This window comes from Gigantopelta aegis, chromosome 5, assembly GCF_016097555.1.
Source record: "Gigantopelta aegis isolate Gae_Host chromosome 5, Gae_host_genome, whole genome shotgun sequence".
Classification (NCBI taxonomy): Eukaryota; Metazoa; Mollusca; class Gastropoda; order Neomphalida; family Peltospiridae; genus Gigantopelta; species Gigantopelta aegis.
Window position 1 is genome coordinate 17,005,748 of NC_054703.1, and position 20,404 is coordinate 17,026,151.

At 39.0% G+C, this 20,404-nt stretch overlaps 2 protein-coding genes across 2 annotated transcripts in view; one reads left to right on the plus strand and one right to left on the minus strand.

Annotated features, from left to right (window-relative positions):
• The window catches only part of LOC121372975 (sushi, von Willebrand factor type A, EGF and pentraxin domain-containing protein 1-like), a 32,169-nt gene extending 30,510 nt beyond the window's left edge, over positions 1-1,659 (plus strand). The window contains exon 7 of the mRNA XM_041499413.1: positions 562-1,659. Within this exon, the coding sequence (XP_041355347.1) occupies positions 562-678 (117 nt within the window). The 3' untranslated portion in view covers positions 679-1,659. The remainder of the gene's footprint in view (positions 1-561) is intronic.
• A 7,599-nt stretch (positions 1,660-9,258) lies between these two features.
• Positions 9,259-20,143, minus strand: LOC121373324 (gastrula zinc finger protein xLCGF3.1-like). Its single transcript, XM_041499895.1, has 2 exons — positions 20,058-20,143; positions 9,259-11,826 (listed from the first exon to the last, which is right to left on the minus strand). The coding sequence occupies exon 2, from the start codon at positions 11,665-11,667 to the stop codon at positions 10,501-10,503; it is 1,167 nt and encodes a 388-aa protein (XP_041355829.1). The 5' UTR covers positions 11,668-11,826; positions 20,058-20,143; the 3' UTR covers positions 9,259-10,500.
• Between the last annotated feature and the right edge of the window lie 261 nt (positions 20,144-20,404).

The window sequence follows — 20,404 nt, forward strand, 5'->3', positions numbered from 1 at the left end:
ACCACCATTACTACTATTACTACAACCACCACCACCACCATTACTACTATTACTACAACCACCACCACCACCACCACCATTACTACTGTTACTACTACTACTCCTGCTGCTGCTACTACTACTACTACTACTATTACTACAACCACCACCACCACCACCATTACTACTACTCCTGCTGCTGCTGTTACTACTACTACTATTACTACAACCACCACCACCACCATTACTACTACTACTCCTGCTGCTGCTACTACAACCACCACCACCACCATTACTACTACTACTCCTGCTGCTGCTACTACTACTACTATTACTACTACTGCTCCTACTGCTACCACTACTACTACCAGTACTACCACTACTACTACTGCTGATGCTACTACTACTACTACTACTACTAAACTATTACTACTACTACTACTACTACTAACCATTATCATCATCATCGTCGCCGTCGTCATCATCATATGACATACATTATAGCTTAAATATGAACAATGTGTGCGAAGTGGATCAGCACCGTTTCAGATCTATTTATTATTCACAGTTTTTGTATTGTAGATTTTCGTCAACGGGGCACACCTTCATGATTTCAATCTGAGATCTCCTGCTGAAAACATCACCTTTGTTCACATACTTGCAAGTGTGACCATTGACGATCTGAAGTTCATAATGTGAAAACCAAACGTGATTTAACCCTTTATGTGGTGATCTTAGCAAAAGATGGCTCGAACTTTTACAAACAATCAATCAATCAATCAATCAATCAATCAATCAATCAATCAATCAATCAATCAATCATTCAATCAATCAATCAATTTTATTTGTCATAGCTGTCATTCAGCCATTGGCTGAAACTTACAACTACAATGCGTGATCATTTTATGCAACATTGAACACGGTAAATGACTAGTACATTAACAATATTATTTATAATAATAATAAAATAATAATAATAATAATAACAAAAGCTACATATAATATACATACTATTAGGAGGAAACCAGTACTAGAATTATGATAACAACTCTTTTCGTATTTGCATAGAATAGTAAATATATTTTGATAAACCTAATACGCACTTGTTTGATGTTAAGGATAAAAGGCTTACAAACTTATATTAAGACGGCCAAGCACAATAATATTTCTTTAAGCAACGTAGTCATATCTCTGTAACAAGGACAAACAAGTAAAACTGATATTAATGTTTAGGTCCGTAGCCAATAGGGGGTCGGGGGTCGGTCAAACCCCCCCCCCCCCCCCCCCCCCCCCCCCCACCGGTGACTTTTTTACCCTTTTTTTTCACTATGCTCCCGGACCCCTCCTAAGCAACTCGGGTGCTTCGCACCCTAGTGTGAGGCACTTCGTGCCTCACCATAAGACTAAACGACCCCTCCCCCCTCAAAATCCTGGCTACGGGGCTTATCTTCAATGTTCAATGTTACAATACGACAGCTGCGCATAATACAAATACACTATTTGATTGCTAAGTCATTTCACATATCCTATAAATACAACCACTGATCCATACCTTTGTTTATATAATTGGACTATTTTAAAGGCATATTGTCACAGTCCACTGACCTATTTAAAAGTCTAACAAAGTATTACCTGAACAAACATAATTTGATTTGTCCCTAAATGTACTTTATCCAACCATCTTCATAACTGCCATATTCCATTTATTAATAACATTTTGTAAAAATAATTGAATTATGGCAATGGTTCATAATTCAAAAACTAAAATTGCCGAGAGGGATGACATGGATTTCACTCCATCATGGTTCACTTAAGGTGATGCGATAGCTAGATTTGGTTTCCAACAATTAATGTAATTTTTATTTATTATCCATTTTTAGGGAAATATGGTCCTTAAATCCGCGACAGCATGCCTTTAAGTGTAATAACGTATCCTAATATGTGCTTGTCTGTACTTGTCTACAAACAATAATTGATCCCTAATAGGTACTCCACGAGTACTCGGGCATGGGTCAAGTCTAGCAAGGTGGAATACAATGGCCAATAATTTCAGCAGTAGATAATCAACGATATGTTACATAATAACTGTATGATCATGCGCTAGTTTCACTTTTTGAACTGGCCGTCCATCCCTTACAACACACTGAACATATCAACCCTGTTTCTAAATGCAATACAATGGCCTGATTTGGCATCCATGTTCAGCACTGGAATTAAGATGCATAATGCTATTTAACTTTATTCCTTGATCTTATTATCATCCATCCACCGGCCTCGGTGGCGTCATGGCAGGCCATCGGTCTACAGGCTGGTAGGTACTGGGTTCAGATCCCAGTCGAGGCATGGGATTTTTAATCCAGATACCGACTCCAAACCCTGAGTGAGTGCTCCGCAAGGCTCAATGGGTAGGTGTAAACCACTTGCACCGACCAGTGATCCATAACTGGTTCAACAAAGGCCATGGTTTGTGCTGTGGGAAGCGCAAATAAAAGATCCCTTGCTGCTAATCGGAAGAGTAGCCCATGTAGTGGCGACAGCGGGTTTCCTCTTAGAATCTGTGTGGTCCGTAACCATATGTCTGACGCCATATAACCGTAAATAAAATGTTGAGTGCGTCGTTAAATAAAACATTTCTTTCTTTCTTTTTTTATTATCATCCAGTGTAAGTGTCGGGTACTCGGGTCTGCGTCGAGTTTGACCCTCAAGTATTCGAGTCCAATATTTTTGAACTTGTGGAGGCCCTAATCCCTAGCCGTCTGTATTTGTTTACTGCGGTGTCAAGATATCGTGGTGCTAAAGTATTTGGAAGAAATTAACAATGAATGTTGTATGCACTTACAGTTATGAAGATAAATATGCGTGTGTTGTATTTTTTTTGATTGTATCTACGTAATCAAGTCATGTGTTGACAAACATATCCAGTTATAAAAATAAAATACTGTAGTTTAGTGAAGTTCACTACAGGGTGTATACTACTAAATCAAATCCCACAGATGACAATAGTAATACGTGTGGCTAAAACTCCTACCTGCAGCGTATCAATTGAAATAAACACCACCCCTCACCCTTGAAGTGAATCGGAAGAAAAAAACACGGGGTCAAGCTGCTCATTTCGGAAATTCATAAAGTTGTACTATTATTAAGTATTAATAATATTAAAGTTTTAAACCAGCTTGGTAAATACCTCTCTGAATGTAACAGGTTAAGAAGCATCTTATGATTAATATCAAACCATTATGTATAATTGTGTATTACATTACGTTTATATTATACAATCACTGTTATATTGTTTTTGCATCTCCTGCACAATATGCAGCCGTCGTCTTTATTTATATTTTTGTGTTTGTATACTGATGAGCTTCTCAAGTGTACAGCTCATCAGTATACAAACACAAAAATATAAATAAAACTTCCTCACAAACTACATGTCGAGCGGTGCGTTTCTTCTCAAGTGTACAACTCATCGGTATACAAACACAAAAATATAAATAAAACTTCCTCACAAACTACATGTCGAGCGGTGCGTTTCTTCTCAAGTGTACAACTCATCGGTATACAAACACAAAAATATAAATAAAACTTCCTCACAAACTACATGTCGAGCGGTGCGTTTCTTCTCAAGTGTACAACTTGAGAAGAAACGCACCGCTCGACATGTAGTTTGTGAGGAAGTTTTATTTATATTTTTGTGTTTGTATACCGATGAGCTGTACACTTGAGAAGAAACGCACCGCTCGACATGTAGTTTGTGAGGAAGTCTTCCTAAAGGCACCCTAGGCTTCAACTGTTCAAGACAATAAAATTACTATGAAGTCTATATCGATGTTTTTGTTGTGGTTTGTGTGTGTGCATCACTTGAGTATGCCAGTTAACCCTTAAAAATGTACTGGTCCCCTTAAGTGACATCAGCTGCATGGTTACGGCCATCGCACATTTTGTCACTACCATTTTGTCACTACCGTAACATAAATGTAGTTGTAAATTAATCACAAAATAATTTCAAAACATACATCATCAAAACGTTTTATCCCAAACTAAATTTTAAAGGTTTTCTACAAGTTGAGCATCTTGTTTATTTTTTCTAATGGATTTAAATCATAAATAATTAATTTAAAGTAACACTTGGAAAAAAACCAAACCCAAAAACATTGCAGAATACTTTTTAAAGAGAAATTCCGAGGTAGTTTCAATGCATCAGAACACGTTCACCGTTGACGAAAATATTTCTTTTAAAACATGATGTTACATCAATACTATATGAAATAAAATAAAATGTGGAGCACAGATGAATGAATTTATTCCCTATTACAGTACCGACTTACACGTTACAGTACTGACAACCACATGAATTGTCTGTTCTAAGGAAAAAAAGAAGACAATTTGAAAACCAAATTGCAATACTATGCAAATTAAAGTTAATTTGTTTTACGACACCACTAGAGCACACTGATTTATTAATCATTGGCTATTGGATGTCAAATACAATGTATTTGGTAATGCTGACAGTCTTTGGGAGGAAACCCGGTACATTTTTCTTAATGCAGCAAGGGATCTTTTATATGCATCTCCCACAGACAGGATAGCACATACCACAGCCTTTAATATACCAGTCGTGGTGCACATCTAATAGCCGCTCATTAATAAATCAATGTACTCCAGTATTATTAGTGGATTTGTAAAAAAATAATTTTAAATCAAATAATCCAAGAACAATTTGGATGTGGGTGGGTGAATGGTCCATTTAGAATAATAATTAAAACAAATATTGAAAGATTTTATTTTTGCAGTGGAATTGATACAAAAGTCAAAAATATTTGACCAATGTACACAAAATATGGACAAATCCTGCTCATTATATACATTTTAAATAAACCAGTTGCACTTCACTAACGTGAAATATGTTTTAACCATTCTTTTCAATACAAAGAATTGGGATCAAGAAGAACAACTGTTTATTTAACAACTGTGAACACACTCAACACATTTTATTATGGTTATATGGCGTCATACATTTGGAAGGAAGGAAATGTTTTTATTTAACATTACACTCAGCACATTTTATTTACGGTTATATGGCGTCAGACATATGGTTAAAGACCACACAGATATTGAGAGAGGAAACCCGCTGTCGCCACTTCATGGGCTACTCTTTTCGATTAGCAGCAAGGGATCTTTTATATGCACCATCCCACACACAGGATAGTACATACCACGGCCTTTGTTACACCAGTTGTGGAGCACTGGCTGGGATGAGAAATAGCCCAATGGGCCCACCGACGGGGATCGATCCCACACCGACCGTGCATCAAGCGAACGCTTTACCACTGGGCCACGTCCCGCCCCCTTTATACATTTGGTTAAGAACCACAAAGATAATAACAGGGAAAACCCACTGCTGAATCTTCATGGGCTGCTTTTATATGCACTTTCCCATAGACGGGACAGTACGTACCACGGCTGTTAGTACACAAGTCGTGGGGCACTGGTTGGAACAGAAACAAAAAACCAATGGGAGCCTGGTCAACAAGAAGATTCAATCCTGTATCCCAAGCATCTGAAGGTGAGCGATCTACCGACTGGGCTAAATTTAGGGAGAATTGGTGCAAGAACATCTTCTTTTACTTTTACTTTTGTGAAATTTATATTATTATTACAATACATCGTGTAAACACTACATCCTGTAGATACATTTCACATAATTAATATATCATTATTTTATTATCTCATCCCAAAAACATAGACATGTAGCTCTGTGAACACATCATAATGAACAAGTAACTGTGAACACACCATAATGAACAAGTGTACATGTAGCTCTGTGAACTCACCACAATGAACAAGTGTGGCTCTGTGAAAACACCATAATGAACAAGTGTGCATGTAGCTCTGTGAACATACCATAATGAACACGTGTACATGTAGCTCTGTGAACACACCATAATGAACAAGTGTGCATGTAGCTCTGTGAACACACCACAATGAACAAGTGTGCATGTAGCTCTGAACACCATAATGAACAAGTGTGCATGTAGCTCTGTGAACACACCATAATGAACAAGTGTGCATGTAGCTCTGTGAACATACCATAATGAACATGTGTACATGTAGGTCTGTGAACACACCATAGTGAACAAGTGTGCATGTAGCTCTGTTAACACACCATAATGAACAAGTGTACATGTAGCTTTGTGAACACACCATAATGAACAAGTGTAGGTCTGTGAACACACCATAATGAATACATGTACATGTAGCTCTGTGAACATACCATAATGAACAAGTGTACATATTATTTGTAGCTTTGTGAACTCATATTATCCTGCTGGTACCAGTATCCCTCACCACCTCCCAATATACATGTAGATGGTCCTGTTGCAGAACTATTAGTAATACAATTATCTCAATTATGGTACATTAGATAAACATAGCAAAAACTTACTTGAAAGTTAGGATGGACACATTTGTTCGTAAGATATTGAACATAGAGACAGATAATGTTTGTAAATAATTATTTATTAAGGGTGGAAGGAAGGAATGAAGTAGGAAATGTTTTTATTTAATGATGCACTAGGCACATTTTAAATACTGCTATGTGACATCAGACATGTATATATATGTATGGATACAGATAAAGAGAGTAAACCTGCTATCGCCACACAATGAGCTATTCTTTTCAAGCAGCAGCAAGAGACCTTTTATACGCAACATCTCGGAGACAGGATAGAACACACCATGGCCTTTGTGACACCAGATGTGTTTCATTGGTTAAAACAAGAAATAACCCACTGGGCCCACCTACATGTACAGCGATAGATCCCAGGACCCACCACACATCAGGCAAGTGTGTTACCACTGGGCCCGCCTACAGTGATAAATCTCAGGACCCACCACACATCAGGCAAGTGTGTTACCACTGGGCCCGCCTACAGTGATAGATCTCAGGACCCACCACACATCAGGCAAGTGTGTTACCACCGGGCCCGCCTACAGTGATAGATCTCAGGACCCACCACACATCAGGCAAGTGTGTTACCACTGGGCCCGCCTACAGTGATAGATCTCAGGACCCACCACACATCAGGCAAGTGTGTTACCACCGGGCCCGCCTACAGTGATAGATCTCAGGACCCACCACACATCAGGCAAGTGTGTTACCACTGGGCCCGCCTACAGTGATAGATCTCAGGACCCACCACACATCAGGCAAGTGTGTTACCACTGGGCCCGCCTACAGTGATAGATCTCAGGACCCACCACACATCAGGCAAGTGTGTTACCACCGGGCCCGCCTACAGTGATAGATCTCAGGACCCACCACACATCAGGCAAGTGTGTTACCACTGGGCCCGCCTACAGTGATAGATCTCAGGACCCACCACACATCAGGCAAGTGTGTTACCACTGGGCCCGCCTACAGTGATAGATCTCAGGACCCACCACACATCAGGCAAGTGTGTTACCACTGGGCCCGCCTACAGTGATAGATCTCAGGACCCACCACACATCAGGCAAGTGTGTTACCACTGGGCCCGCCTACAGTGATAGATCGCAGGACCCACCACACATCAGGCAAGTGTGTTACCACCGGGCCCGCCTACAGTGATAGATCTCAGGACCCACCACACATCAGGCAAGTGTGTTACCACTGGGCCCGCCTACAGTGATAGATCTCAGGACCCACCACACATCAGACAAGTGTGTTACCACTGGGCCCGCCTACAGCGATAGATCCCAGGACCCACCACACATCAGGCAAGTGTGTTACCACTGGGCCCGCCTACAGTGATAGATCTCAGGACCCACCACACATCAGGCAAGTGTGTTACCACCGGGCCCGCCTACAGTGATAGATCTCAGGACCCACCACACATCAGGCAAGTGTGTTACCACTGGGCCCGCCTACAGTGATAGATCTCAGGACCCACCACACATCAGGCAAGTGTGTTACCACCGGGCCCGCCTACAGTGATAGATCTCAGGACCCACCACACATCAGGCAAGTGTGTTACCACTGGGCCCGCCTACAGTGATAGATCTCAGGACCCACCACACATCAGGCAAGTGTGTTACCACCGGGCCCGCCTACAGTGATAGATCTCAGGACCCACCACACATCAGGCAAGTGTGTTACCACTGGGCTACATTCGACCCTATATTAAGGGTGGAGACACAATTATTGAAACAGCCAGTTCTCTACAATTACAAAAACATGTATAGTAGCTTAAACAAGAAACCTTCCTAGATCACCTATATTTAGTTGCTTAACATTTGGAGCCAGGTGATCGGTAAGCCAGTGAGTGTGCAAAGCATGTAGTTGCAATCCTAGAAAAAATATGAAAACACAACCCGTTTTGTTTAAACATTTCCTATTACACATAGTGTGCCCTAATTAATTTCTGCCTTGCCATCCAATTAAAATGTATTTTAGGTCAGGAATGACTCACAATTGTTTTAACTGGGTGTCCACATGTGTCAGTCTCGTAGTTGTCAGTCTCTGTATCTCTCTCTGCATGTATGTGTGAATAAATACATATATCAGAAAGAAAGAAAGAAATGCTTTATTTAACGACGCACTCAACACATTTTATTTACGGTTATATGGCGTCAGACATATGGTTAAGGACCACACAGATTTTGAAAGGAAACCCACTGTCGCCACTACACGGGCTACTCTTTCCGATTAGCAGCAAGGGATCTTTTATTTGTGCTTCCCACAGGCAGGATAGCACAAACCATGGCCTTTGTTGAACCAGTTATGGATCACTGGTCGGTGCAAGTGGTTTACACCTACCCATTGAGCCTTGCGGAGCACTCACTCAAGGCTTGGAGTCGGTATCTGGATTAAAAATCCCATGCCTCGACTGGGATCCAAACCCAGTACCTACCAGCCTGTAGACCGATGGCCTAACCACGACGCCACCGAGGCCGGTAAAATACATATACCAGGGCTCGACCTTTGCAGTAACCCGAGATGTTTTAGCTACCAATTTCTCACTCGGGCTACCAGATGTCTGAAACTGGTAGTCAGCCGGGCTACTCAACGTTTTTTGTACCTGTATTCAGTTACTCTGTAATCAACAAGATGCTTAAATACCTAAAAAAAAACACAATCTAAAACAACATGTTTAAATAAAAAATATATGATTTTGCTTTTTGCTTTCTCCTTTTTTAATTTATTAAAATTATGGGGCTACCAATTTTTACTGATGGCTACCATATTTCATAACCTGGAAAACGTCGCAGTCAAGGTCTGTATATAACAATAATTATTATTTATTGTGTTTTTAACTATTTACTGCCAACCATTTTGTACAATACTGATAAAAGTAAAAAAGCTAATTGTATATTTTCTCCCTGAGACCTTGTACATAGTCCAAAGGCAACACAATTCTTGATCTTCAGAAACAAATCATTAATGTTCACTCCACCCTCTTGCTCTGCTGAGATTGGTAAGTGTGTTCCTGTTCACTCCACCCTCTTGTTCTGCTGAGACTGGTAAGTGTGGTCCTGTTCACTCCACCCTCTTGTTCTGCTGAGACTGGTAAGTTTGGTTCTGTTCACTCCACCCTCTTGTTCTGCTGAGACTGGTAAGTGTGGTTCTGTTCACTCCACCCTCTTGTTCTGCTGAGACTGGTAAGTGTGGTCCTGTTCACTCCACCCTCTTGTTCTGCTGAGATGGGTAAGTGTGGTCCTGTTCACTCCACCCTCGTTCTGCTGAGACGGGTAAGTGTGGTCCTGTTCACTCCACCCTCTTGTTCAGCTGAGATGGGTAAGTGTGGTCCTGTTCACTCCACCCTCTTGTTCAGCTGAGACTGGTAAGTGTGTTCCTGTTCACTCCACCCTCTTGTTCAGCTGAGATGGGTAAGTGTGGTCCTGTTCACTCCACCCTCTTGTTCAGCTGAGACTGGTAAGTGTGTTCCTGTTCACTCCACCCTCTTGTTCAGCTGACACTGGTAAGTGTGGTCCTGTTCACTCCACCCTCTTGTTCTGCTGAGACTGGTATGTGTGGTCCTGTTCACTCCACCCTCTTGTTCTGCTGAGAATGGTATGTGTGGTCCTGTTCACTCCACCCTCTTGTTCTGCTGAGACTGGTAAGTGTGGTCCTGTTCACTTCACTCTCTTGTTCAGCTGAGACGGGTAAGTGTGGTCCTGTTCACTTCACCCTCTTGTTCAGCTGAGACGGGTAAGTGTGGTCCTGTTCACTCCACCCTCTTGTTCTGTTGAGACTGGTATGTGTGATCCTGTTCACTCCACCCTCTTGTTCTGTTGAGACTGGGAAGTGTGTTCCTGTTCACTCCACCCCCTTGTTCTGTTGAGACTGGTATGTGTGGTCCTGTTCACTTCACCCTCTTGTTCAGCTGAGACTGGTAAGTGTGTTCCTGTTCACTCCACCCTCTTGTTCTGCTGAGACTGGTAAGTGTGATCCTGTTCACTTCACCCTCTTGTTCTGCTGAGACTGGTAAGTGTGGTCCTGTTCACTCCACCCTCTTGTTCTGTTGAGACTGGTATGTGTGGTCCTGTTCACTCCACTCTCTTGTTCTGTTGAGACTGGTATGTGTGGTCCTGTAGGTAGAAACCTGTATGGCTCAGCATGTGAGTTTTTATATGTGTACTGTAAACGAACGATTTCGCACATATTCCACATTTGTAAGACTCCTCCTTGGTGTGATTTAACACGTGTCTCTTGAGCAGACAGCTACGTGTAAAACTCTCTGGGCATGTGTCACACTTAAACACTTTCTCACCAGTACACTTCAGCTTAGGAAGCTCTGCACCGCCACTGTTTGCCATACGTTTTGAACACACCCCAGGTTTGGGAGATTTCGTACACTTATGAACCGAGCGGTGTTTCTTCAGCTCGTAACTGCGTGTGAAACATTTTGAACACCCCTCACATTTGAATGGTTTGTGTCCGGTGTGTACCAACATGTGACGCCTCAAGTTGCGACGGTGCGTGAAACACTTGGAACATGTCTCACACTTGATGGCCTCCTCGCCAGAATGAACCAACATGTGTTTCTTTAGCTCGTAACCGTGTGTGAAGGACAGCGCGCATTCCGCACACTTCAGGAGCTTGTCGGATGTGTGGGTCATCAAGTGACGTTTGCGCGACGTTCTGTCGGAAAAACACTGCATACACAAGTCACACTTGAGCGGTTTCTCTCCGGTATGAATCAAGGTGTGACGCTTCAGACTGCTCGTCTGACTGAAAGTCTTGGAACAATGGCCACACCGGTGAGGTTTCTCACCCGAATGGATCAGCAGATGATCTCTCAGACCTTTCCTTCGGAGGAAACATTTTGAGCAGACATCACACTTGAATCGTTTGTCTGCTGTATGAGTCAACATGTGATCCTTGAGGTAGCTGATCGTGGAGAAGGCTTTAGAACACACCTCACACGTAAAACGCTTCACGCCACTATGGATCAGCAGGTGAACCTTGAGGTGGTCAATCCGCAGGAAGCTCTTAGGGCACACGTGACACTTGAAATGTCTTTCGCCGGTGTGCGTCAGAACATGACTCCTCAAACTAGCGTCATACGTGAAACATTTTGGGCACATGGGACACTTGAAGCGTTTCTCCCCGGTATGACTCACCAAGTGGCGGTTTAGATTGGACCGGTTCGAGAAACCTTTCAAGCACACCTCACATTGGAAACCTTTATCGATGGCTTGGTCCGACATCATCACTTTCTCATCACAACCAAAATGTTCAGTGAAGTCTTCTCGTTTCTGGTTTAATGATGATAATATCTGGCTTCATCCATCACATAACAGGATTCCAGGTACAAACATCCTAGATGTGAGATGGAGGCCAGCTATCTGTGGTCATCTGAAGGAGTATTTCTGCAAACAGAAGAAACAACCTTTACATACGTGTACACACTCAGAGCTAGCTCTGGCAGTCGCCAAATTCGCTAAATGCGAATTTTCCAAATAACTGGCAAATTTTATTTTAATTTGGCGAAATAATTTCCTGTAATAATTGATATTCTGTAAGAAAATAACTGGGTTTTTGCAATTTTTCAAGTTTACTAGATAATTTGGCGAATTTGTCTGCACTTCCAAAGCTAGCCCTAAAACGTAACTACCTAGCTTATACTGTAAACAAGACTAGTGTGGAAAGTAAAGCTGGGCGGTATTGCCATTTCAGGATCGGTATCAGTATCTTGGCGGTGATTTACCTCGGTATCAGTACAGTATTCGGTATTGACACATTACAGATACCGATACCAATATCAAGTCATATTTTTGGTATACATGTACTCTGCTTTAAATTCATGACAGAGTTAATTCTCGCCCACTAATTTCATACTTTCCGTTGACACAAAGAACATATACCTGTTTTTCTGTCGATTCAGAGGAAGAACGATGTCCATCCGCTCTTCTTTTCATCCATTATGCATTTGTCAGATTTATTGTTAGTGATTTACTAAATGGTGGGAAACATTTTTTTAATACCAAAATTTCAGTATTTTGAAATTTGCTGGGTACAGTAAAGTGGTATTGACATTATCTTGATACCGAATGGTATATACGGTATACCGCCCAACTGGCCGACACGTTACCTGTATGTACCAGTACAGTAGAGACAAAGTAAATTACAACCCTAATAACAATATCAGAAGTTTTAAATCCCATTGGCTAATTAATTTATCTTGGTTGAGGTACATGTAGGTATACATGTAACTTTACATTGTGTTACCCATGGTTAACCCTAATTAATTTATCTTGGTTGAGGTACATGTAGGTATACATGTAACTTTACATTGTGTTACCCATGGTTAACCCTAATTAATTTATCTTGGTTGAGGTACATGTAGGTATACATGTAACTTTACATTGTGTTACCCATGGTTAACCCTAATTAATTTATCTTGGTTGAGGTACATGTAGGTATACATGTAACTTTAGATTGTGTTACCCATGGTTAACCCTAATTAATTTATCTTGGTTGAGGTACATGTAGGTATACATGTAACTTTACATTGTGTTACCCATGGTTAACCCTAATTAATTTATCTTGGTTGAGGTACATGTAGGTATACATGTAACTTTACATTGTGTTACCCATGGTTAACCCTAATTAATTTATCTTGGTTGAGGTACATGTAGGTATACATGTAACTTTACATTGTGTTACCCATGGTTAACCCTAATTAATTTATCTTGGTTGAGGTACATGTAGGTATACATGTAACTTTACATTGTGTTACCCATGGTTAACCCTAATTAATTTATCTTGGTTGAGGTACATGTAGGTATACATGTAACTTTACATTGTGTTACCCATGGTTAACCCTAATTAATTTATCTTGGTTGAGGTACATGTAGGTATACATGTAACTTTACATTGTGTTACCCATGGTTAACCCTAATTAATTTATCTTGGTTGAGGTACATGTAGGTATACATGTAACTTTAGATTGTGTTACCCATGGTTAACCCTAATTAATTTATCTTGGTTGAGGTACATGTAGGTATACATGTAACTTTACATTGTGTTACCCATGGTTAACCCTAATTAATTTATCTTGGTTGAGGTACATGTAGGTATACATGTAACTTTACATTGTGTTACCCATGGTTAACCCTAATTAATTTATCTTGGTTGAGGTACATGTAGGTATACATGTAACTTTACATTGTGTTACCCATGGTTAACCCTAATTAATTTATCTTGGTTGAGGTACATGTAGGTATACATGTAACTTTACATTGTGTTACCCATGGTTAACCCTAATTAATTTATCTTGGTTGAGGTACATGTAGGTATACATGTAACTTTACATTGTGTTACCCATGGTTAACCCTAATTAATTTATCTTGGTTGAGGTACATGTAGGTATACATGTAACTTTAGATTGTGTTACCCATGGTTAACCCTAATTAATTTATCTTGGTTGAGGTACATGTAGGTATACATGTAACTTTACATTGTGTTACCCATGGTTAACCCTAATTAATTTATCTTGGTTGAGGTACATGTAGGTATACATGTAACTTTACATTGTGTTACCCATGGTTAACCCTAATTAATTTATCTTGGTTGAGGTACATGTAGGTATACATGTAACTTTACATTGTGTTACCCATGGTTAACCCTAATTAATTTATCTTGGTTGAGGTACATGTAGGTATACATGTAACTTTACATTGTGTTACCCATGGTTAACCCTAATTAATTTATCTTGGTTGAGGTACATGTAGGTATACATGTAACTTTACATTGTGTTACCCATGGTTAACCCTAATTAATTTATCTTGGTTGAGGTACATGTAGGTATACATGTAACTTTACATTGTGTTACCCATGGTTAACCCTAATTAATTTATCTTGGTTGAGGTACATGTAGGTATACATGTAACTTTAGATTGTGTTACCCATGGTTAACCCTAATTAATTTATCTTGGTTGAGGTACATGTAGGTATACATGTAACTTTAGATTGTGTTACCCATGGTTAACCCTAATTGATTTATCTTGGTTGAGGTACATGTAGGTATACATGTAACTTTAGATTGTGTTACCCATGGTTAACCCTAATTGATTTATCTTGGTTGAGGTACATGTAGGTATACATGTAACTTTAGATTGTGTTACCCATGGTTAACCCTAATTGATTTATCTTGGTTGAGGTACATGTAGGTATACATGTAACTTTAGATTGTGTTACCCATGGTTAACCCTAATTGATTTATCTTGGTTGAGGTACATGTAGGTATACATGTAACTTTACATTGTGTTACCCATGGTTAACCCTAATTGATTTATCTTGGTTGAGGTACATGTAGGTATACATGTAACTTTACATTGTGTTACCCATGGTTAACCCTAATTGATTTATCTTGGTTGAGGTACATGTAGGTATACATGTAACTTTACATTGTGTTACCCATGGTTAACCCTAATTGATTTATCTTGGTTGAGGTACATGTAGGTATACATGTAACTTTACATTGTGTTACCCATGGTTAACCCTAATTGATTTATCTTGGTTGAGGTACATGTAGGTATACATGTAACTTTACATTGTGTTACCCATGGTTAACCCTAATTGATTTATCTTGGTTGAGGTACATGTAGGTATACATGTAACTTTACATTGTGTTACCCATGGTTAACCCTAATTAATTTATCTTGGTTGAGGTACATGTAGGTATACATGTAACTTTACATTGTGTTACCCATGGTTAACCCTAATTAATTTATCTTGGTTGAGGTACATGTAGGTATACATGTAACTTTAGATTGTGTTACCCATGGTTAACCCTAATTAATTTATCTTGGTTGAGGTACATGTAGGTATACATGTAACTTTAGATTGTGTTACCCATGGTTAACCCTAATTAATTTATCTTGGTTGAGGTACATGTAGGTATACATGTAACTTTAGATTGTGTTACCCATGGTTAACCCTAATTAATTTATCTTGGTTGAGGTACATGTAGGTATACATGTAACTTTAGATTGTGTTACCCATGGTTAACCCTAATTAATTTATCTTGGTTGAGGTACATGTAGGTATACATGTAACTTTAGATTGTGTTACCCATGGTTAACCCTAATTAATTTATCTTGGTTGAGGTACATGTAGGTATACATGTAACTTTAGATTGTGTTACCCATGGTTAACCCTAATTAATTTATCTTGGTTGAGGTACATGTAGGTATACATGTAACTTTAGATTGTGTTACCCATGGTTAACCCTAATTAATTTATCTTGGTTGAGGTACATGTAGGTATACATGTAACTTTAGATTGTGTTACCCATGGTTAACCCTAATTAATTTATCTTGGTTGAGGTACATGTAGGTATACATGTAACTTTAGATTGTGTTACCCATGGTTAACCCTAATTAATTTATCTTGGTTGAGGTACATGTAGGTATACATGTAACTTTACATTGTGTTACCCATGGTTAACCCTAATTAATTTATCTTGGTTGAGGTACATGTAGGTATACATGTAACTTTAGATTGTGTTACCCATGGTTAACCCTAATTAATTTATCTTGGTTGAGGTACATGTAGGTATACATGTAACTTTACATTGTGTTACCCATGGTTAACCCTAATTAATTTATCTTGGTTGAGGTACATGTAGGTATACATGTAACTTTACATTGTGTTACCCATGGTTAACCCTAATTAATTTATCTTGGTTGAGGTACATGTAGGTATACATGTAACTTTAGATTGTGTTACCCATGGTTAACCCTAATTAATTTATCTTGGTTGAGGTACATGTAGGTATACATGTAACTTTACATTGTGTTACCCATGGTTAACCCTAATTAATTTATCTTGGTTGAGTTACATGTAGGTATACATGTAACTTTACATTGTGTTACCCATGGTTAACCCTAATTAATTTATCTTGGTTGAGGTACATGTAGGTATACATGTAACTTTACATTGTGTTACCCATGGTTAACCCTAATTAATTTATCTTGGTTGAGTTACATGTAGGTATACATGTAACTTTACATTGTGTTACCCATGGTTAACCCTAATTAATTTATCTTGGTTGAGTTACATGTAGGTATACATGTAACTTTAGATTGTGTTACCCATGGTTAACCCTAATTAATTTATCTTGGTTGAGTTACATGTAGGTATACATGTAACTTTACATTGTGTTACCCATGGTTAACCCTAATTAATTTATCTTGGTTGAGGTACATGTAGGTATACATGTAACTTTACATTGTGTTACCCATGGTTAACCCTAATTAATTTATCTTGGTTGAGTTACATGTAGGTATACATGTAACTTTAGATTGTGTTACCCATGGTTAACCCTAATTAATTTATCTTGGTTGAGGTACATGTAGGTATACATGTAACTTTAGATTGTGTTACCCATGGTTAACCCTAATTAATTTATCTTGGTTGAGGTACATGTAGGTATACATGTAACTTTACATTGTGTTACCCATGGTTAACCCTGGGAAGGAAAGGTTTCATTTAGCAACGCATTCAACACATTTTATTTACGGTTATATGGCGTTGACATACATGTATGGTTAAGGACCACACATATATTGAGAAAGGAAACCCGCTGTCACCACTTCATGGGCTACTCTTTTCGATTAGCAGCAAGGGATCTTTTATATGCACCATCCCATAGACAGGATAGCACATACCACAGCCTTTGATGTACCAGTCGTGGGGCACTGGCTGGAGCGAGCAATAGCCTAATGGGCCCACTGACGGTGATCGATCCCAAACTGACCCTGCATCAAGCGAGCACTTTACCACTAAGCTACGTCTCACCCAGGTTAATCCTGTCAACCCTCCCGGATTCCGCGGGAGTCTCGATCAAACCTCCCACAACCCTGTGCGGGAGAAAAATTCTTCCGGTAATTAAATGACATTTGTGTAAAAATAAACAAAATTCAATCTACTTTTGCTAAAATAACATAAGGGAAGTAGTCATTAATTTAGTCGTTTTAAACCAGTCATTTCGTACCACTGCAAAATGTACCATCATATGGAGACATTTTGGGCATGAAATGAGAACACTGTGTCATTTACACAATAATACATTACAATTTACAAATGGTTTGCTTAAATATGTAGATGCAGTCAGGTTTTTTCCTGTAGTTTGTGCATGAGTGATTTATCAATCAATTAATATGTGAAATATTTGTTAGTAGTGATTTCAAAGATACATGTATTTAACAGGCGTGTGTGCGGGAATTTTAGCAGTGCAGGATCTAGTCTGTGGCAGGCAAATTTATAACGGCGGGTGGGCTGAGACAAATGTATTGAAAAAAAAAAAAAAATTCTTGAGCAGGGCATGTGTTCAATCCTGAAAACCCACCACGTACTGCACACACAACTGATTTAAAGTAAAACATACATGTGTATATGCAGAAAGAAATAAGTGTTTAACGACATCTCAGCACATATTAAACTATGGTTATTAGTGACGACATGTGTATACAGGAGGCTTATTGCTGTATTACAGCAGAATGTTTTGCCTATGTGGTGGTAGGAAAAATCCTGTGTGTTTCTTAAACAGAGTTGTCTCTTACAAGTGAGCTATTATCAGTTTTGTATAAATGTGCATCTACATGTATACATCTAGCACTCGCACGTCATGTATTCAGGCTACACTAATCCTTGGTTTGAATCAGTTATTTTCTGATAGTTAATCAAGAGTCAAAGTTTGTTTTGTTTAACGACACCACTAGAGCACATTGATTTATTAATCATCAACTATTGGAGATAAAATATTTGGTATTTTGACAGTCTTAAACAGGTAACCCGCTACATTTTTCCATTAGTAGCAAGGGATGTTTTATATGCACCATTCCATAGACGGGGCCAGACGTAGCCCAGTGGTAAAGCGCTCGCTTGATGTGCGGTCGGTTTGGGATCGATCCCTGTCGGTGGGCTCATTGAGCTATTTCTCGCTCCAGCCAGTGTACCACAAATGGTACATCAAAGGCAGTGGTATGTGCTATCCTGTCTGTGGGATGGTGCATACAAAAGATCCCTTGCTGCTAATCGAAACGAGTAGCTCATGAAGTGGCGACAGCAGGTTTCCTCCCTCAATATCTGTGTGGTCCTTCACCATATAACCATAAATAAAATGTGTTGAATGCGTTCTTAAATAAAACATTTCCTTCCATTCCATAGACAGGATAGCACATACCACAGCCTTTGATATACCAGTCGTGCTGTGCTGGCAGGAATGAGAAATCGCCCAATGGGCCCACCGATGGGGACTAATCCCAAACTGTTCGCACAGCAAGTGAGCAAAATCAAGACAGTTACGGGGGAAAAAACGACATGGTTTGAGAGATCGAATATATCGATAAGGCAAAGCATATTAATACTATACTGTTTTTCACAGAAAAATACCATAGAAGATGCCCAGATCAAGACGAGTATTTGCAAGGAAGAATTGATTTGAAAAGAAAAAATGTTAAACCATTTTAAATTAACTATAATTAATGTTGCTAGCTCATAGCCCAACGAGTGGAAAGTATAATGCCTGTGACATTATTGGAGGAGATAATTGTACAGTTGAAATAGACCAAGCAAAATTTGGAAAACGGAAATACAACCACAATAGATATGTTGACACAGGGCTTCTAGATTATATGGTAGCCCCACTCCCATGGCTAGTGATATTCAATTTTGGGCTAGTAAATAACTACTGCAAAGCCTGACAGCTAGTGAATTTTTTTCTTTGTCAAATATTGCAGTTAAGTCTATTTTGTAATTTTTTATATGAATACACTGCCTCCATCCCATCCCCAATGTTAGTGTTTTTTTAAAAGCTCTTTCTCCCTCTTTACTTTAAGTTAATACAATTTTACTAAATAACAGTAATAATCAGAAATGTCACCTAAAGTAGGGCTAGTGAATTTTTAATTGTGGCTAGTAATTTTGTTAAATCACTGATCCCATGACTAGACTAGTAGTGGATTTTATAACAATTCTAGAAGTCCTGGTTGATGGCCAATAGGTTTTTGGTGGAATATGTTGAAAACAATAAGCATCATGAGATAACAATAAAAACAATAGCGGATGTTAAATGTACATCGGTAGAGGGTTGTAATCTTTCTACAAATTCTTCCTACTTGAATACTAAACATCATTATAAATAAAAATAATATTATTAATAATTAATTTTTTTTTAAATATTTAAAGGGGAATAACACGCGGAAATTTTATCTTTTCAAAAACACTTTCTTTTCTTCTTACATAAAATCACACTGGAATTATTTTTTAAAAAACATCGTTCATGGAGGCCGAGATGGACTACAGCTGAACTAAAAAAATTCCTTATTTGATTTGACTTAGCATTATCACAAAATGTAAGTTATTACTATCACTTAGTATCAGTATTCCGCAGCTTACAGTAATTCTAACGGAGTTTGGTGCATTGATAGTATATTTTGACAAAGAAAGTCACAAGTGGGTACGCTTTGGTTAGGTACGTTTCTGATTGGGTACGTTTTGATATGGTCTAACAACTGTTGCTAAATCAAAATATTAAATGATAATCATGCATAACAGAAGCATCCAATTTAGTTATAAATATTTAACAACACACCGGCTGTCACTCTTCACTTTTCTTTACCAATCAAAACAAGAAAACAGAAACTGTAAACTTCTTTTTGACTCAAGAGTCACTTCCGAAACTAGCACTGAAAACCAGAGCGGACAACAGGATGGACCTAACTACACACATAGAGTAAATTTAATGCAGTTTCAAAAAGCAATCAGAAAATAGCAACGAGCAATCAGCAATCAATAATTAGCAATCATCAACGAGCAAATAGCAACGAGCAAATCGGCATTTCACTGCTCGTAGCTCGAGCGCGTTAATCTTGAACTACATGAATAATGGGAAAGATGCGGATATCGGTTAGATACTACCGATTCAGCAGGCAGATATTA